The sequence below is a fragment of the Fundulus heteroclitus genome, chromosome 5, assembly GCF_011125445.2.
Source record: "Fundulus heteroclitus isolate FHET01 chromosome 5, MU-UCD_Fhet_4.1, whole genome shotgun sequence".
In the NCBI taxonomy this organism is placed as follows: Eukaryota; Metazoa; Chordata; class Actinopteri; order Cyprinodontiformes; family Fundulidae; genus Fundulus; species Fundulus heteroclitus.
This window is the reverse complement of record NC_046365.1, coordinates 43,022,490-43,037,720: the sequence shown is the minus strand read 5'-3', so window position 1 is coordinate 43,037,720 and position 15,231 is coordinate 43,022,490. Positions and strand designations below refer to the sequence as shown.

At 45.2% G+C, this 15,231-nt stretch overlaps 1 protein-coding gene across 1 annotated transcript in view; it reads left to right on the top strand.

The window, feature by feature from the left end:
• Positions 1-428: 428 nt before the first annotated feature.
• Positions 429-15,231, top strand: part of glra3 (glycine receptor, alpha 3) — a 45,474-nt gene continuing 30,671 nt past the window's right edge. The window contains exon 1 of the mRNA XM_036137648.1: positions 429-764. Coding sequence (XP_035993541.1) covers positions 712-764 — 53 coding nt within the window. The 5' untranslated portion in view covers positions 429-711. The remainder of the gene's footprint in view (positions 765-15,231) is intronic.

Here is a 15,231-nt window from a genome sequence, read left to right as displayed (position 1 = left end):
TCAGGAGATCTGGAGATCTGGAGATCAGGAGATCTGGAGATCAGGAGATCAGGAGATCAGGAGATCAGGAGATCTGGAGATCAGGAGATCAGAAGATCAGGAGATCAGGAGATCTGGAGGTCAGGACATCAGGTCACTCAGTCTGCTGTGTGTCAGGTTAGCTGGATGGAGAAGAGGGACTCGGCCTCCCTTCCTGGTTCCTGACACTTTCTCTCCTGCACTCTCAGCTCTGCACTCTCTGCATCTCCTGGTCCCTCACAGATGGAGCGAAGCGGCTCGCTGTCTGCAGACCGGCACGGAGTGCCTCGCCGGGTTATAAATGGGGCGGACCCACATGTCTGCTGTTATTTACAGCACGGAGCTCAGCGCGACGAGAACCAGACTTTCATTAGAAAGTTGCTGATCCGATTCCAGCCTCTTCTCCCACCAAGCCTCTCTGGGCAAGGCAGTGGGGCTGAGCTCTGATTGGCTGAGGCCGGCGGGGCAGGGGGCGGGGCGCTCGCAGCGGACCCGGAGCGCAGCGCATCTGTGCGCTCCTCAGCTCCGCTCCGTCTGTGCAGCGCGCAGCTTCGCTCCTCTCCGCGGCCATGCCGAGCCAGAGCGCAGCCTGACTTCCGGGAGCCACGGCGGGATGTCCGCGAGCTGCGCCGTCTGAGCACACCTGGAGCGCGAGCGCTGTTGGCGGTGCGGAGCGCGCGGAGAGGAGGAGACATGAGAAGGAAGGAGGCGTCAGCGATGGGCTGGAAGCTGCTGCTGCTGGTCAGGTGAGCGCCGCTGGGTTTACCTGGAGCTGTACCTGGGGAGGAGCCGCTGGCTGAGGGCTTTATCCGACCAGCGGTGGGAGGCAGCGGGTAACCAGGGACAGCAGGTCGGTGCTGCAGATGATGGAGATTCATGGAGATTCATGGAGATGAGTCTGATTCAGCGGCGGCTTGTGGCGTCACGGTGGATGAGAACATCTCTGGTGTTTTCTCCTAAAAGGAACTGGTGGTTCCTGGTGATCAACTTCTTTCCTGTTCCAGCTGGGAAGGTTCGGTTCTGGATCGCTGATCCCGGCTGGATCACCATGGAACCTGGAGAACCAGTTCCAGTTTAAGTTTTTTTTAATGAGATGATCGATCATCTCTGATTCTTCTGGAGAAATCTGAGTGAAATCAAATGAATCTGTCAGTAGGTCCAAACCCAGCAGCTCCTCAGAGGAGCTTCAGGTTTCATCAGTGAATTCATCTGAAATCATTAAATCATCTCCTGAGACTCTGAGGCTTCTGACCTTCAGCAGATGATCAAATCTCTGCATGCTGAGGTAAAACAGGAGCACTGAGCGCCAAGCAGGATCTAAGGTTAGCTTCTTTAAGATGCTGAAAGATGAGATCTTTGTGTCCTGAGGAGAACGCTTGGTGTCCTCAGGATGTTCTCCCAAGCTCTCCTCCCTGCAGCTCTGACAAAAGCAGTCTGATGGATCTAAGCACATCGTATTGATTCAACATTATTGCTTCATGTACTTAGAGAACAGAATAATATGGTGCAGATACTACATCATATGAATAATATATTAGCATGTTCAGTTTAACTTGATTGAAACTGAATTAATATATTTAGGTATCCTAAAATTGAAACATCGTTTTGTACCGAGACAGATGTGTTCAGGGAGATGTTTAAGAACTAATCAAAATGAATTCCTTTTCCTGAATTAATCTAATATAAATTCATTTTGCTGAGTTAATGCACTGCTGGTTCTGGTGGGTTGTGTTCTTGCTGCACACCCGTATTCTCATCACAATATATAAACCTGAAGAAGTCAAAGGAACAGAAAACTTTAGGAGAAATACATTAGACACAGCGGATCAGATGGCTGACAGTAAGGAGACACCTTCAGTAATTAACAGAATCAAACCCGCCTCTTTTAATTCATTCAGTTGTGTTGAAGTGACCAGTTTGTCTCCAATTAACACAACATTGCAGAGTTTTTATGCAACCAATGTCCTCTGTGGAATTAAGTAGATCCCATGCTGTTTTTTATTTTTTATTTTTTATTTTTTTTTTGGTTTGCTTGGTGTGTGCGTTAGTTAAATATTTGTAGAAGTGAGGATAAACTTTTCTCTCCTCAGTGTGGAGCCCACATGGAGGCCGGAGTCACAAAAAGTCTCCAGACTGGTGGTCTGAGGCTGGAACCAGTTTAATGTGCAGAGATGAAGGAAGAAGCTGCAGGTTTTACTGTGAAAGGAGCTGAATATTAATTAGGCGGAGATGTTCATGATTATTCTGGGATGCTAAAGGCTCATAGCAACCTGCTCAGGCTAGCTGTAGCTTCATGGTGACAACAGGAACCCAACAGAGCCCGGATTAAACCACTTTGGATCATTTCAGGACAAAATGAATTTAACTGTCCTCCAACCTTCTCTTGCCACTAAGCTAGCTGCTACAAGGCCACTTCCTGCTGGGAGTATCAAAATAAAATTACTTCCTGTTCCATTCAATTAGAAGTTCATCTCTCCTTTATTTCCTTCCTCCACTTTGTCTCAGTCTTTATGTTTTAAGGTGTTTTAAATCTGAACATATTTAGAACTGAGAATAAAGGTTTTAATGTGGATTTAGAAAGATATTATTAAACTTCTCCAGGTCATAGTGACGAGAAGAAAACCATTAGAACCAGATTTAGAGCGATTTATAATGAAGGAGCGGACGATATGACGACAAACAGCTGTTAACTCATTACAGAGACAAAAAACAGAAACTCAACAGGTTTTAATCTCTTACATTTATTATAAATATTTATAACTAAATATTACATTTGATGAATTCTCAAATCGGCCTTTCATGCATATTTGGATGGTGAATGAAATGGTAAATGATTGAAATATTACTGTTAATAACTAATAAAATATAATTTAAAAATGTTCAATAAAGAATTTAAACCTGGAGACCAACAGTAGAGGTTCATACATCAGCAAAGCAGAGTTAGATGTGAATGTTCTGGATTAGATGAGAAATGTTTATTTCAGTCATTAGAGACATAAAAATGTCTGGTGCAGAGACACGTGGCCGACTTCTCTTTATTCTACTTCCTGTTCAGATTCTTCACATTTCCAACCTTAAGCTTCCATCGCCTCTCATTCTTTATTTAAAACTGAACTTTCTGAGCGAATCCCGGCTGCATTTACCGTCAACCCGCTTAACGAGTTTATTTTTGGACTCCGGCAGTAAAAGTCCTTTCTTCCAAAAGTTTGAGCGAGTTGTGACAGAAAGATCAGCCGAAAGCTGCAGTTAATCTGCTTATGGGGTCATGGATGGATCCAGAGATAAAATCTCTAACAGGATTAAATTCTGGCATACAACAGGAACTGGACTGGATCCAAATCCACATCAATTTTCTCTGGAACAATAGAAATCTTCCTGTTTTTTTCCCCAACAGAAGCTGCAAAGGAAGAAATTATTCATATCAGATTTGAATTTTCCCACTTCTGACAGTTTTCATCTCCAGACTGAGACGCTTTGAGGCGATTTACGCCTTCCTGCTTTCAGGGAACTGGAGCGGCTGTTTCTGGTTCCTCAGCGTCTTCCTCCTCGCTCCATCAGCGTGTCGCTGGAAGCCTCCAGGCTCAGTCCTCTCCAGGCTCAGTCCTCCTGGCATCCATCTCCACTGTTGCTCAGGCTAAAAGTTGTTTTGGAGGCGTTCCTGCTCAGAAGAACGCCGGGGACAGGGACAAAGCCGAAAACAGCCGTACCTCCAGGGCAGGAGGGGAAACAACGCTGTGAGGAAGAGGAAGCGTTCCCCACAGCAGGCAGCAGCAGATCTCACGGCTCTGCTAGGATGGAAGAACAGGAATGATGCTGATAGCCTCAGAGACAGAAGCCTTCAGATACTGATTCCTCAGCAGCATCTCTGCGATACAAAGTGATTTTTTACCCCAGTGTAGACGGGGTCAGACTTTTGTATTTCAGCACCAAGAGAGCTTAAGCTGGACCTCAGACCCTGTGAGAGGTTCCTTCAACGATCCGAATCCACAAACTGAATCAGTTGATGGGTAAAAAGTGTCGCTGTGTTCCTGTTTCACTCCTTTGGTTGTTCCTCTGCGATGTTGTTGCTATGAAGACAAAGAGGAAGTCCTCTCTGTAGCAGGAAATGACATCCATGGTAGTCCAGAACCATGACTGGAGCCTCAGTAAGAGCTCTCTGGGCTTTTAGCTTCTGTTGAAAGCGTACAGCGCTTTACTGTGGAGGTGACGTGACATCGGGGGCCCGGCTGGGACCTGGAGGACATTAGGTCCACACTGTGAGGGTTTCCAACACCAGAGTGGAATAGTTGTTAAAAAATGATCTAAGCTGCTGCAGGAATGTTCTCCAGAAAAGACAGCGTACTCATTTCACATAGAAACTGAGATGAACCGAGTTCCCAGTTTAAGCACACACACCTCCAAATTGCACCCAGGCTCAGATGTGCCGGTTGCTATGAGACCAATTCTTCAGGCTATTTAAATGTTTCTGTATATAAAATATCAGATTTTAGTGTTGCTCCACCCTGAAGTGTCTGATGGAGATGCTGAGATCAAAATGTCTGAAAATAATGAACAAAGTTGGTGAATCTGCTGAACATTAACCAGCTGTCATGATTCCTGGAAGTGACAGAGACGGAGGCACGTCAGGGTTTTAAGATGTTTGTTGGAGTAAGATTAGGGAGGAGTGGGACAGCAGCCGGTGGTGGAGGCTCTGATAAAGAGAGAATGAGCGCCGCCAACAGGCAGACTGGATTCTGAGAGGTCAGGCTGACCTGCAGCGGATCAGCGGTGGTCAGTGGCTGGATGGGTGATTCCTCAGAGGACGCCAGCAGGGAGAGGAACCTCGGGTGGACTGGAGCTCCAGGAGGGATTCAGATCTTTCTGCTGGCTGGAGTACGGATGGTCATGGAGAGACCAGACAGGATGAGCAGACTGGACTGGATCTGAGGAGGAAGACAGCAGACATTAGGTGACGGGACCCAGGAACCGCTCAGGAGAGCTAATGCTCTGACGCCTTCCCTCCGTCTGATGATGAGAAACACCTGCTGACAGGTGAGATCACCACAGAGCCCTGATCCACTAAAGGTGACCCCTCGTCCCAGCAGCCATAAAGAGGAAGCTCCTGTCTTAAGGCTCATCTATTTAAGGAACCAGCACGGTAAACGGTGGTTGTTCTTCAGTTAGCACCTGAAGATCTTTGCTCAGGATCTAAATATCTGGACCTGAAGCCGCTGCAGCTCATCTGCTTCTCTCCCTGCCGTGATGCAGCAGAGACACCAGAGAAGATCCGCTAAGCTCCCTTCTACCGCATCTTTAATCAAACACTGGAGTTGTAGGAAAATAATAGGTGCTGTCAGGCGTGTGCGTTGAGTTTTTACAATATTTATGTGTTGAATGGAGACGTTCTGCTGACGTCGGGAAACATTTGTTCTGCAGAGACGTGATGATGGCAGATGAGGAGGACAGAAATCCCGCTGCCTTCCTCCTAAGCTGCTGATCTCCCACCGACGGTGAAGCATCAGGATCACTTTGCTAAAAGGCCTTTCCTTCTTGTCCTCCTCTGCTAAATCTAAAAAGGCATTTAACGAGCGACGCTGCGCTGCAGGTGTTGAAACGGTAACCTGTCAGAACTGGTCACATCAGCCCAGAGCAGGATTTAAATGATCCACATTAAAAACCGGTCCAGGGACGGCGCATTATCTCACTTATCAGCAGAGAGGAGTTAAAGTCTGATCTGCTTCTTCCTGCCGTCCGCCTTTATCCTGCATGGCTGCTGGCGCTGTCAGCACAACCCAGCTCACACCATGCAAGGTGTAAGCAGACAGAGAGAGGTCCAATTAGTGTGGATTAGCATCGATGAGACATGTTTAATGTGCAGGAATGGTGCCTGATAAAAAAGCCTGAAGAAGCCTGATGTAATTCACAAAACTAAAAGTGAGGCACAAGACAAATCCGTTTATCTGGTTATTATGATGAAAACGTCCAGAAATGAACCTGCTGACTTCTACTAGCCGTCACTTAACTCACAGGGTGAATTCAGACGATCCAGAGAGAAGAACAGGAACGCACATCTAAAATGTTGATGCACTTCACTATGAGCAAGTTTGACACAAAAACCTATTTTTGTCCAGCTGCAGAGCGAAAAGGCTCGCCGTACCAGATAAGCTGCTAGCCTAGTGATTAAAAATCAATTAAAGTAAATATGAAGACATCAGAAAATGATTTAGTCTCTGAATAACCAGCAAAACTTCCTCTCACCCATGAGCAACAGTGAAACAAATGACAGCACAGCAACATTGGTGCGGGCTGCTCGGTCAGCTCCTTGGTCAGCTCAGTCTTCCAGGTTTTACATAGAAAACCAGCATTAACCTGCCAGTGGCTCCTGCTCTGTCTCCAGTGAAACGTCTTGCAGTATTCTGGCTGGGGTTCTCCTCATTGGTCAGTTTTCAGCAGAAGCCATCAGGCTGCTGGGTTCACAGCGGAGCTCTCCTTCTCCTGCTAACCTGCGCTACACTTCTCTTAAAATCAGAGCACCGACTGATTAGCTGGAGTCAAAACCAGATTCTTTGGACTCAAATGCACAGAAGTTAAAGGAGGTTTGCAGTGGTGAGAGACTTCATGCACAAACAGGAAACGTCTGCATGGGGTCTGAGGTTAAAGCGCTGAGCTGTGTCTGGTGGTGAAACTGTTCTGTGGAGCAATCAGGTCTCTGATATATGAGGAAAGGAAGCTAAAACAGGAGAAATATGATCCCTCTGGTTGATTTTCATCAGAACTCTTGCTGCAGCAATTTGTATCAGCTGAAGGCTTTGAACTGCATTTTGTGGACTTCCTGATAGTAAAGAATTACAATAGTCCAGCCTTGAAGTAACAAATGCATGGACTAGTTTTTCAGCATCACTCCTGGACAGAATGTTTCTAATTTTGGCGATATTCCTGAGGTGAAAAAAGGAAACTCTGGAAACCTGTTTAATATGGGATTTAAATGACATGTCTTGGTCGAAAACAACACCAAGATTTTTTACTTTATTACCAGAGGCCAAGTTAATGCCATCCAGATTAAGGGATTGATTAAGAACTTTATTTTTTGAGGACTCTGGTCCAAAGATTACAACTTCTGTCTTGTCAGAATTTAAATGCAGGAAATTTAAAGTCATCCAGCTTTTGATGTCATCAAGACATGACTGCAGTCGAAGTAACTGATTGGATTCATCAGGATTTATGGATAAATATAGCTGAGTGTCATCAGCATAAGAGTGGAAATTAATCCCATGCTGTCTGATAATTTTGCCAATCAGAAGACAAAATATTTTCTAACTTTGAAAATATTCCTGAGGTGAAAAAAGGAAACCCTGGAAACCTGTTTAATATGCAACTTGTCTTCTCTTTAAAGTGATGATTTTCAGTTTGTTTTCAAAGAAAAAGTTTTCCAGACCTGAGAAACTGAGTCCACAGATCTGCCGTTAGAGCAGCTGGTTCAGACCTCAGAGATGCTGGAGGACAGCAGAGACTCCAGAAATGATGCAGACCCCGCCTGCAGCTCCTGTTTTAGTGCTAAACCTCAGCTCCACCCTGGATGTGAGTCTGTTGCACGACAGCAGGACCTAAAGAGCAGTTTCTGCCACAGGAAGCATTTGCTGCAGAACACAGAAAAGTAGTGCAGCGCCCGGCTGTACGTGAGGATGAGGAGGAGGAAGGGAGGAAGGGAGGGTGGTCTCCACAGTAAGTGAACATTTGGCTGACGGCGGTAGTCGACCCTGTCACAGCTCTGCTCCACGCTGTTATACCTAAAATCCTCCGGGCTTCACAGGGAAATCTTTTAGGATGTTTTTTTTTAATCCTGCAGCTAATTAACATGAACCAGAACCACAGCAAACGAGCCAGAAAAGGACCCTGCCAGACTGAAGAGGGGCAGAAGGTTCTCCTACGAGCTGGAACATCCCAAAGGCTCAACGCAAAGTAAAGACAGAAAAGTAAAGAGAAAAAGTACCGAGCTCGTTTAAAAGCGAGCAGGCACATTGTGAAGCTGGTCCCGTTACCGTGACCTAACCGCTCCCTGATCCCCTGAAAGCATCGCTCGTCAACCAATCAGAGCTCTGAGCAAAGTTTCAGAGGGAGGTGCGTGAACAGACTCCTCCCCCGCACCGTTCATTAGAAACCCTCAGAGATCAGAACTGAGACTCACGGACCTCAAACACTGATTACATCCTGTTGGGGACTCAGATTAATGTTGAGTTCCTTAACAGATCTCCATGCTGACAGTCAACCCTCAAACTCACATCCAGTGGCGCCTTTAAATAGATCAGAACAAAGTGTAAACAGTGAACATAAATTACAAAAACAAGAAGTAGTTATCATCTGTTCTCATAAATCATTTCTCAGAGTTCCCGTTATATGTCGGGTTTATTTGAGGTTATTTTTGGGTTTTGGCCTCATTTTAATCATTGAACACCGGAGGGGCACCAATCAGCACCGTGCAGCGAAAGAAAATCTAGCAGTTTTTTTAACTAAACTTAAAAATCCAGCAGCAGGCAAGTGACTGTGGACAGATTTATGTTCAGGTTCATAGTTGTGTTGTGATCTCCAACATCTAGATAAAGACGTTAGCTGCTGCTGCTCACATCACATGTAGTTTTTTTATACTCTGGTTTTCTTCTGTGGAGAACTAGAGTTTTTCTCTTCTCTGAGATAAAAACCCAGATATATTGACCCTGATTGGGTGGACAGGCTCCTGGTTGCACAGCCTTCCTCAGATGAACCTCTGAGCTCTGCAGACTTCATCAGGAGGTGCAACCACACCATCTGACGGAGCTTTGCTCCACTTTCTGTGAAAGTTGCTTTTCTGCAGAGAGCAGAAATAATTTTGCTTCGTGCTGCAGGTGACATCAATCTCTACCTGCTGCCTCCAACCAATCACTGACAGCAGAGTCACCTCTTTATGCTTTTATTGTTTCTAATATTTCTGCTAACTTTTCCTCATGTCACCTTCATGTCACAGGACGACCCAGTCCACCGCCGCCCGAGTCAGTGTGTCCATCAACAACGAGCGGACGGGTCAGAAGATCCAGTTTAATGCAGATTAGATATAAATTACTGGTTTGGCCCCTAAAATGCGAGGAATTGAGATCAGAACTCGACTGAATGAGGCTAAAGACCACAGATGGGCCCACCTCCACCTTCAGTGGAGAGAACCTACGTATGCATGGGATTTGAACCCAGGACCTTCATGTTTAAAGAGACGGCACCAAAACGAGTTGCTCTCAGATGCAGTTCAGAACAGGGGCAATTAGGGGGAACGTTAAATTAACGAGGTATTCAGACCAGAGGGTTGCTGTTCAAATAGACCAAACTGGATGATTTTCATGTGAAAAAGAAGAACTGAAAAGCACGATGCGTCCCCTTAAAAGTTCTGCTGTTGGTCTATGAAGCATTAAATGGTCTTGGAGTTACTTGTCAAACATCAACCAGAGACCCGCCTACTCAGCATTCTTTGGACCAGAACCAAACAAGGCGAGGCAGCATTTAGTTTCTACGATCCTCAGATCTGGAAAATCAAACCTGAGATGTGCAGAAACTTGTTTCCTGTAAATCACGACTGAAAGCATCTGTTGTGGACTGATTGAAGATTAGATCTGGATTTAAGTTGAAAATGAGGCGTTCGCCGTATGAAGCTCTCTGTTTAAGCAGAAACACCGAGGCTCTTTGGTTGCCTTGTCTGGACGGCGCGGTGCAGAGAAACCTGCAGTGTTGGTGGCAGCACAGTGTGAAGGTCTCTGTTTTCACCCTTAAGTTTTCAGTTTTCATGTTCTTCAACAAAACCCTGACAGCAGATCGCTGGTTCTGTTTTATGAATAAAGGTTCTGAAGCAGCTTTCAACCAGAGCATAGCAACATAACACCATTCACTCTGGATGCTGCGACCTGAACCAGAAGATCTCTGAAGGGTTCCGGTGAGGTCCTCAGGGATGAAGGCCGCTGGGATGACCTCCACCTTGGAGGAAGTTTTCTGCGACCCAGTCGCGCTCTAACAGACAGAACCTTTAGTACCTTTTTAGCAGAAGGTGATGGAACAAGGTTCTGAGACAACATGTTGACTGGTCGGGGGATGGGTCGGCTGTTTCTGCTTCTGGAGGATAAATACGGATCATTAATCAACACAGAAATGTTTCTGCTCTTTCCTCCTGACAGCCAACAGCGCCACCTGGGGGACAGGCTGATTAATTCACTACAAACCAAGTTTTTACAACGAGTTTCAAGACACTGTATGAAACTTTACAGCAATCCCTCCTCCTGACCAAGCATATGGCAACAGTGGAGAGGAACCACTATCTTTTAGCAGGCTCAGTGTGTGCCGCCATCTTCCCTAAATGACTGGGAGGACCGAGCAGACACAGGAGGACGCAGAAGAACTAGTCCAGCAGTGCTTGCTAAAGAAAAATAAAATAAAGCTCCAGAAGATGAGCAGTTGCTCTATCTATAGAGGCGTTACCGTGGTTAGAGGCAGCAATAGCTCCTTCAGTGGCTTTGTCGGGTAAAAAGACGGCATCAGCAGACCCAGTGGACCTTCTATGGAGATAAATACCAGAGAGTAAATGCGACATTTAGTAGCAGCAGTGGCTCAATCAATGGTCCCTTTTAGAATAGAGACACAGCAACAGAAATATGAATAGTTTGCTAAATTAACTTTAAATCTGGTCAAAGGAAGCAGCTCCCGTCTGGATCGTCGTTTAACGGCTAGGAGAGCGTTCTGATGCATCCGTGCTTGGAAGTAGATCCTCCAAAGTCTGCTTCCTGTTTGCATGTCTGAGATCTCCCCCGCTGCGCCACATTATGCAGTCATGCATTATGCATGTCTGAATCCAAGCAGGCAGATTGGCCTGTGTTTGAGGTAACAGCTAAAGGCCCTGAGGCGAATGACCTCATATTCTGGAGCGGCAGAGCAGAGCTTGGAGATCGTGGCTGTGCCAATGAGCCAGCTGATGACTGCCTCCCTCTGTGAGCACAGGAGCTAAAACGATGAGCCACTGGCGCCCTGCTATAATTAACATATGCTTTGTTGAAGCAGAAGACAGACGAGCATGAATATTTAAAGTTTAACACGAGGGCGAGGCTCATCTTGTTTGTTCTCCTTGGCCTGAGATTAAAGATGGAGAGAAATCCTCAGAGCAGAACAGATGTTGCTCTGTCTTTTCAGGAGTACAGAGGAACACTTTCACATCAGGAAGGAGCAAAATTGGTTTTTGGTGTTTGGAGAAGCGCTCTGACAGCGACAGCAGCCGAACACCAGCTGAATAATTTGTAAACGTGCCGTCTGTGTCGGCTGTGATAACGCTGAGAATGACACCGAGCGCCTGGAGCATGACCTCCTTCCTGCCTCCTGCTTAAAGTATCAGAAATATATCATAAATCTTTATTTGCACAAAAATATGAACATAAAGGAGAAAAATTGATCCAAATTAATTCAAACTGCACTGTCCCCAACAGTAACACAATTCAGCATAGGTGTGACGATGGATTTCCAGAGAACCCGCCCCACATTGTTCCCTCTCATCATCCACAACATGTCTGCTGTTGATCCCTGCCGGTTCCTGGGAGCCCAGATGGTTCCTCACATAGACTCTTTTTGAAAGACGTTGATTCGTACCACAGTAGAACAGAGCAGAACCTTATCTCGATGAGGAGTTCAGACCATCAGAACCCCGTTGTTGGGCCGTTCGGGTCTGTGAAATAAACAGCTAGCTTTAGCTTAAGGTTTACTATTTCATTGTTGCAGATCCAGGAGCTTTAATGATTTATTCACGTTGCCCTCAAACATCAGCGTCATAACGTTAGCTTGTTGCATTAGCTTGTAACGTTAGCTTGTAGCATTAGCTTGTAACGTTAGCTTGTAGCATTAGCTTGTAACGTTAGCTTGTAGCATTGGCTTGTAATGTTAGCTCGTAGTATTGGCTTGTAGCATCAACATAGCTTTAGCTTGTAGCATTAGCATAAACTTAACTTATAGTGTTAGCTTGTAGTGTTAGCTTGTAGCTTTAGCTTGTAGCATTAGCATAAACTTAGCTTGTAGTGTTAGCTTGTAGCGTTAGCTTGTAGCATTAGTGTAGCAGGGCTCACCAACCTTTTTGAAACTGAGAGCTGCTTCGTTGGTGTTGTATCGTACGACGGGCTACCTGTACTGACTTTTGAACTACAAGAGTCAAAGTTGACCTAAACTTTATCTAAAATAATACAAATTTTCACGCTTAGTTGTTGTAGATATTGTCATTTTTAAATCTATATAAATGCAAGTGTGAATAACGGAATAAAATAAAGTTTTAGTGGTGGATTGTGGTATTTTTAGAACAGGCTCATGGACAGCACATGTGATCCTCGGGGGCCCGTGGCCACCATGTTGGTGACCCCTGGGTAGCATGTAGCATCGTTCGGTATTTTATTTTTCCTGTCCGTCTGCCTCATAGAGAAGGTTTCTCTGAGATCACCTCCTGATTTTTTCTGTCTGAACTCAACAAAGTTTCCGCTTTCAGCAGCAGATCCTCGTTGTTGAGCTGAACGTCCGCAGAGATGCTGATTTAGACGCCAATGAGTATTTTTGAATAATTAACTTTTTGTGTTGATTATATTGGGATACTGATTATTTTAACAACACTTTGTTATTTTTAGAACACTGTAGAAAATCTGTATTTGTGTTTTTAGCTATAAACATGGAGACTAAAACCGACCACTTAGCTTTACTGCTGGCGGCTGCTATTCTGCCTTTGTGACCCAGTGTCTCTGTTGCTGCACCACTCAGACCTCCAGGCAACACGTCCTCCTGTTTTTAAAGGCTGCAGCTTGTCGCGGTGCTCCTGTTCCTCAGGTGAATAAAGTTAAACTGAGTGCAGCCAAAAATTTACTTCAGTTTAAAATAGTTGATTTAATAAAGGTTTCTTCAGCCAGTCTCTGTTTCAGACAGCAGAACCACTCCTGCAGTGAATCTGCCTGCTCTACGGAGGGAGGAGTTTTGTTAATAATTGGTCCTTTATGAATAAAAAACACATATTAACGCAGATGTCTGAGTCAGCCTCGACCGGTTTCACAGTCAGGTTCTGAGATAAAACGTAATCAGGTTCTCTGCATGATCCATTCAGATCATTTAAGATAAGATAAGATAACATAAGATAAGATAAGATAAGACGGGCTTTATTGATCTGACATAGGACAAATTTACTTGACACATTGGCTCAGTAGTCATTAATCAGAAGAAGGTGCCAAAAACAGGAAAAGGTGCATCAGCTGTGTACAGTGCGTCCTCATATTTACAGGAAATGCTGGACTCCCTCTCTGTCCTAAAGGTCTGAATGGAAACATGCAGGGATGGGAAGCCAGGATAATGGACTCTGCCAGTTTTGTTGTGCTGAGCGAGCACTGCATGGCGTGCAGATAAGGGGGTTACGTAACGGCGGCAGCAGCGGGGGGGATAAACAGAGGTCTCCAGATGCAGAAGGCCTCTTCTGTCTGTCTCTTCATGTCTGCTTCATCAGCTCGTTTTGTTGCATAATCACAGAGACAGATATAAATAATTGTGACAGCACTTCAAACGTCTCTGAGCCGTTTCAGGTCCTGGCTGCACAGAGCAGGTTTTACAGCATCAATGAGCTCCTAGATTCAGAAACACCATGAAATCTGATCATTTACAGGCCAGAGAGAGACTCATGGACAGTATTAGCTCTGGTGATGCTGCTTCAGTAGGATTGTCTGGTGAGGAACATCTAAATCTGGATCCTCTGGGTTTTTCTGAGTGTTGGAAGCGTTTCCAGTGTTCAGGGATAATCGCCCTCAGCTGATTGGGAGGATGTCAGAGATTGACAGCGTTATGTCCCGGTCCGGTTCTCCAGCCTGAGGACTTACCACTAAAACGCTGAGAGAATCAGATGTGCCTGCAGAGTTCCTCGCTGCTGCAGGACTTCGGCTCATTTAGGCGTCCGTCTTTGAGACGTTTCAGAGTCCAGGGCAGCTGGCAGCCATGTTTCTTTTACACCCTGCTGTGAGTCATAAAACATCATGGGGGAATATTTGAAATGTTCCTCGTCGCCTCAACCAGGTTTTGTCCACAGCTTAGAAAGTTGTAATTTAATATGAAAAACTGACCCTGATGATCCAGGCCTTCCTGAAGCTCTGCTGCGTTTGCTGCTTCCTGTTATCCGCATCTCCTCAGCGCGCTGCTGCACGTTTTACATGCATTGTTTTTTTTTGAAGGAAGAAACTGGACGTGTGTCTCTAGACTTCAAGTTCAGGTTTTGCATAAACCAACGATGAGATCTTAAAGCAGCACAGGGAATCAGTCGGGTTCAGCTCAATGAATGACAGCTGGTTGCTGGTTGCTGGTGTCTAATTAGAGCGTTTGTAGCAGGGGACTGAGAGCTGATGGCTTTAGTGATGAAAAATCAAAGAAACTTACAGGCAGAGCATGAGGAGAACAGGTCAAAGAACCAGAAGCTAGGTGTTTCATTACTGAGGAAAGGTGGAGAATGACATTAGGACCAGAGGAGCATAAATAGTAGAGGAGGCTGAGGGAAGGAGACTAATTAACGAACAGGGAACCGGATTTAGACAAAAAATGATCTATATGGCAAGACCTTAATGCCAATAATAAGCCCAGAAACATCACCTGCTGCAGTTTGAGTCGTCTGAACTGGGCATTAAAATCATTCTACACTAATGATAGACTTAAAATAAGGTTTTTGAAACTTCTTCAAGAAAATTAGCAAAAGACATTGAAATTCTTTTTAAATTTGATCAAACTGTCGTCTTTACGTTACCAACCTTAGTTTTAGGTTCCCCTCATCGGCCCACGGCCAACTTCCTGAGCGGTTCAGTAAAAACGGACCAGATGATCACATCTATCCAGCTGAAAGAAGAGAGAATAAATAATTCTTTGTCCTGGTTTAGTGTTTAAATCATCTTTTTAATTTGGCTCTAGATGCTGCCGTCGGTTTGCTGAGTTCTACTTTTAATATGTTGGTTTAGTTTTTCCTCACATCCACTCATCTGAAGTCGTTATTACCTCAAGAACTATGTAATTATCTGTTTCTACACCCCACGCCTCCTAATTTGATCATTTCATGTCTGAGAATGAACCTATTTGGGCTCATTGAGCAGAAAACGCAGCTTCTCCTACCGTTGGGTCCCTCTGTCATGTGTCCTGTGGCCTCGGCGGCTCCGTTCTGCTGCGTTAAGCTTTTATTGAGTCGGGATG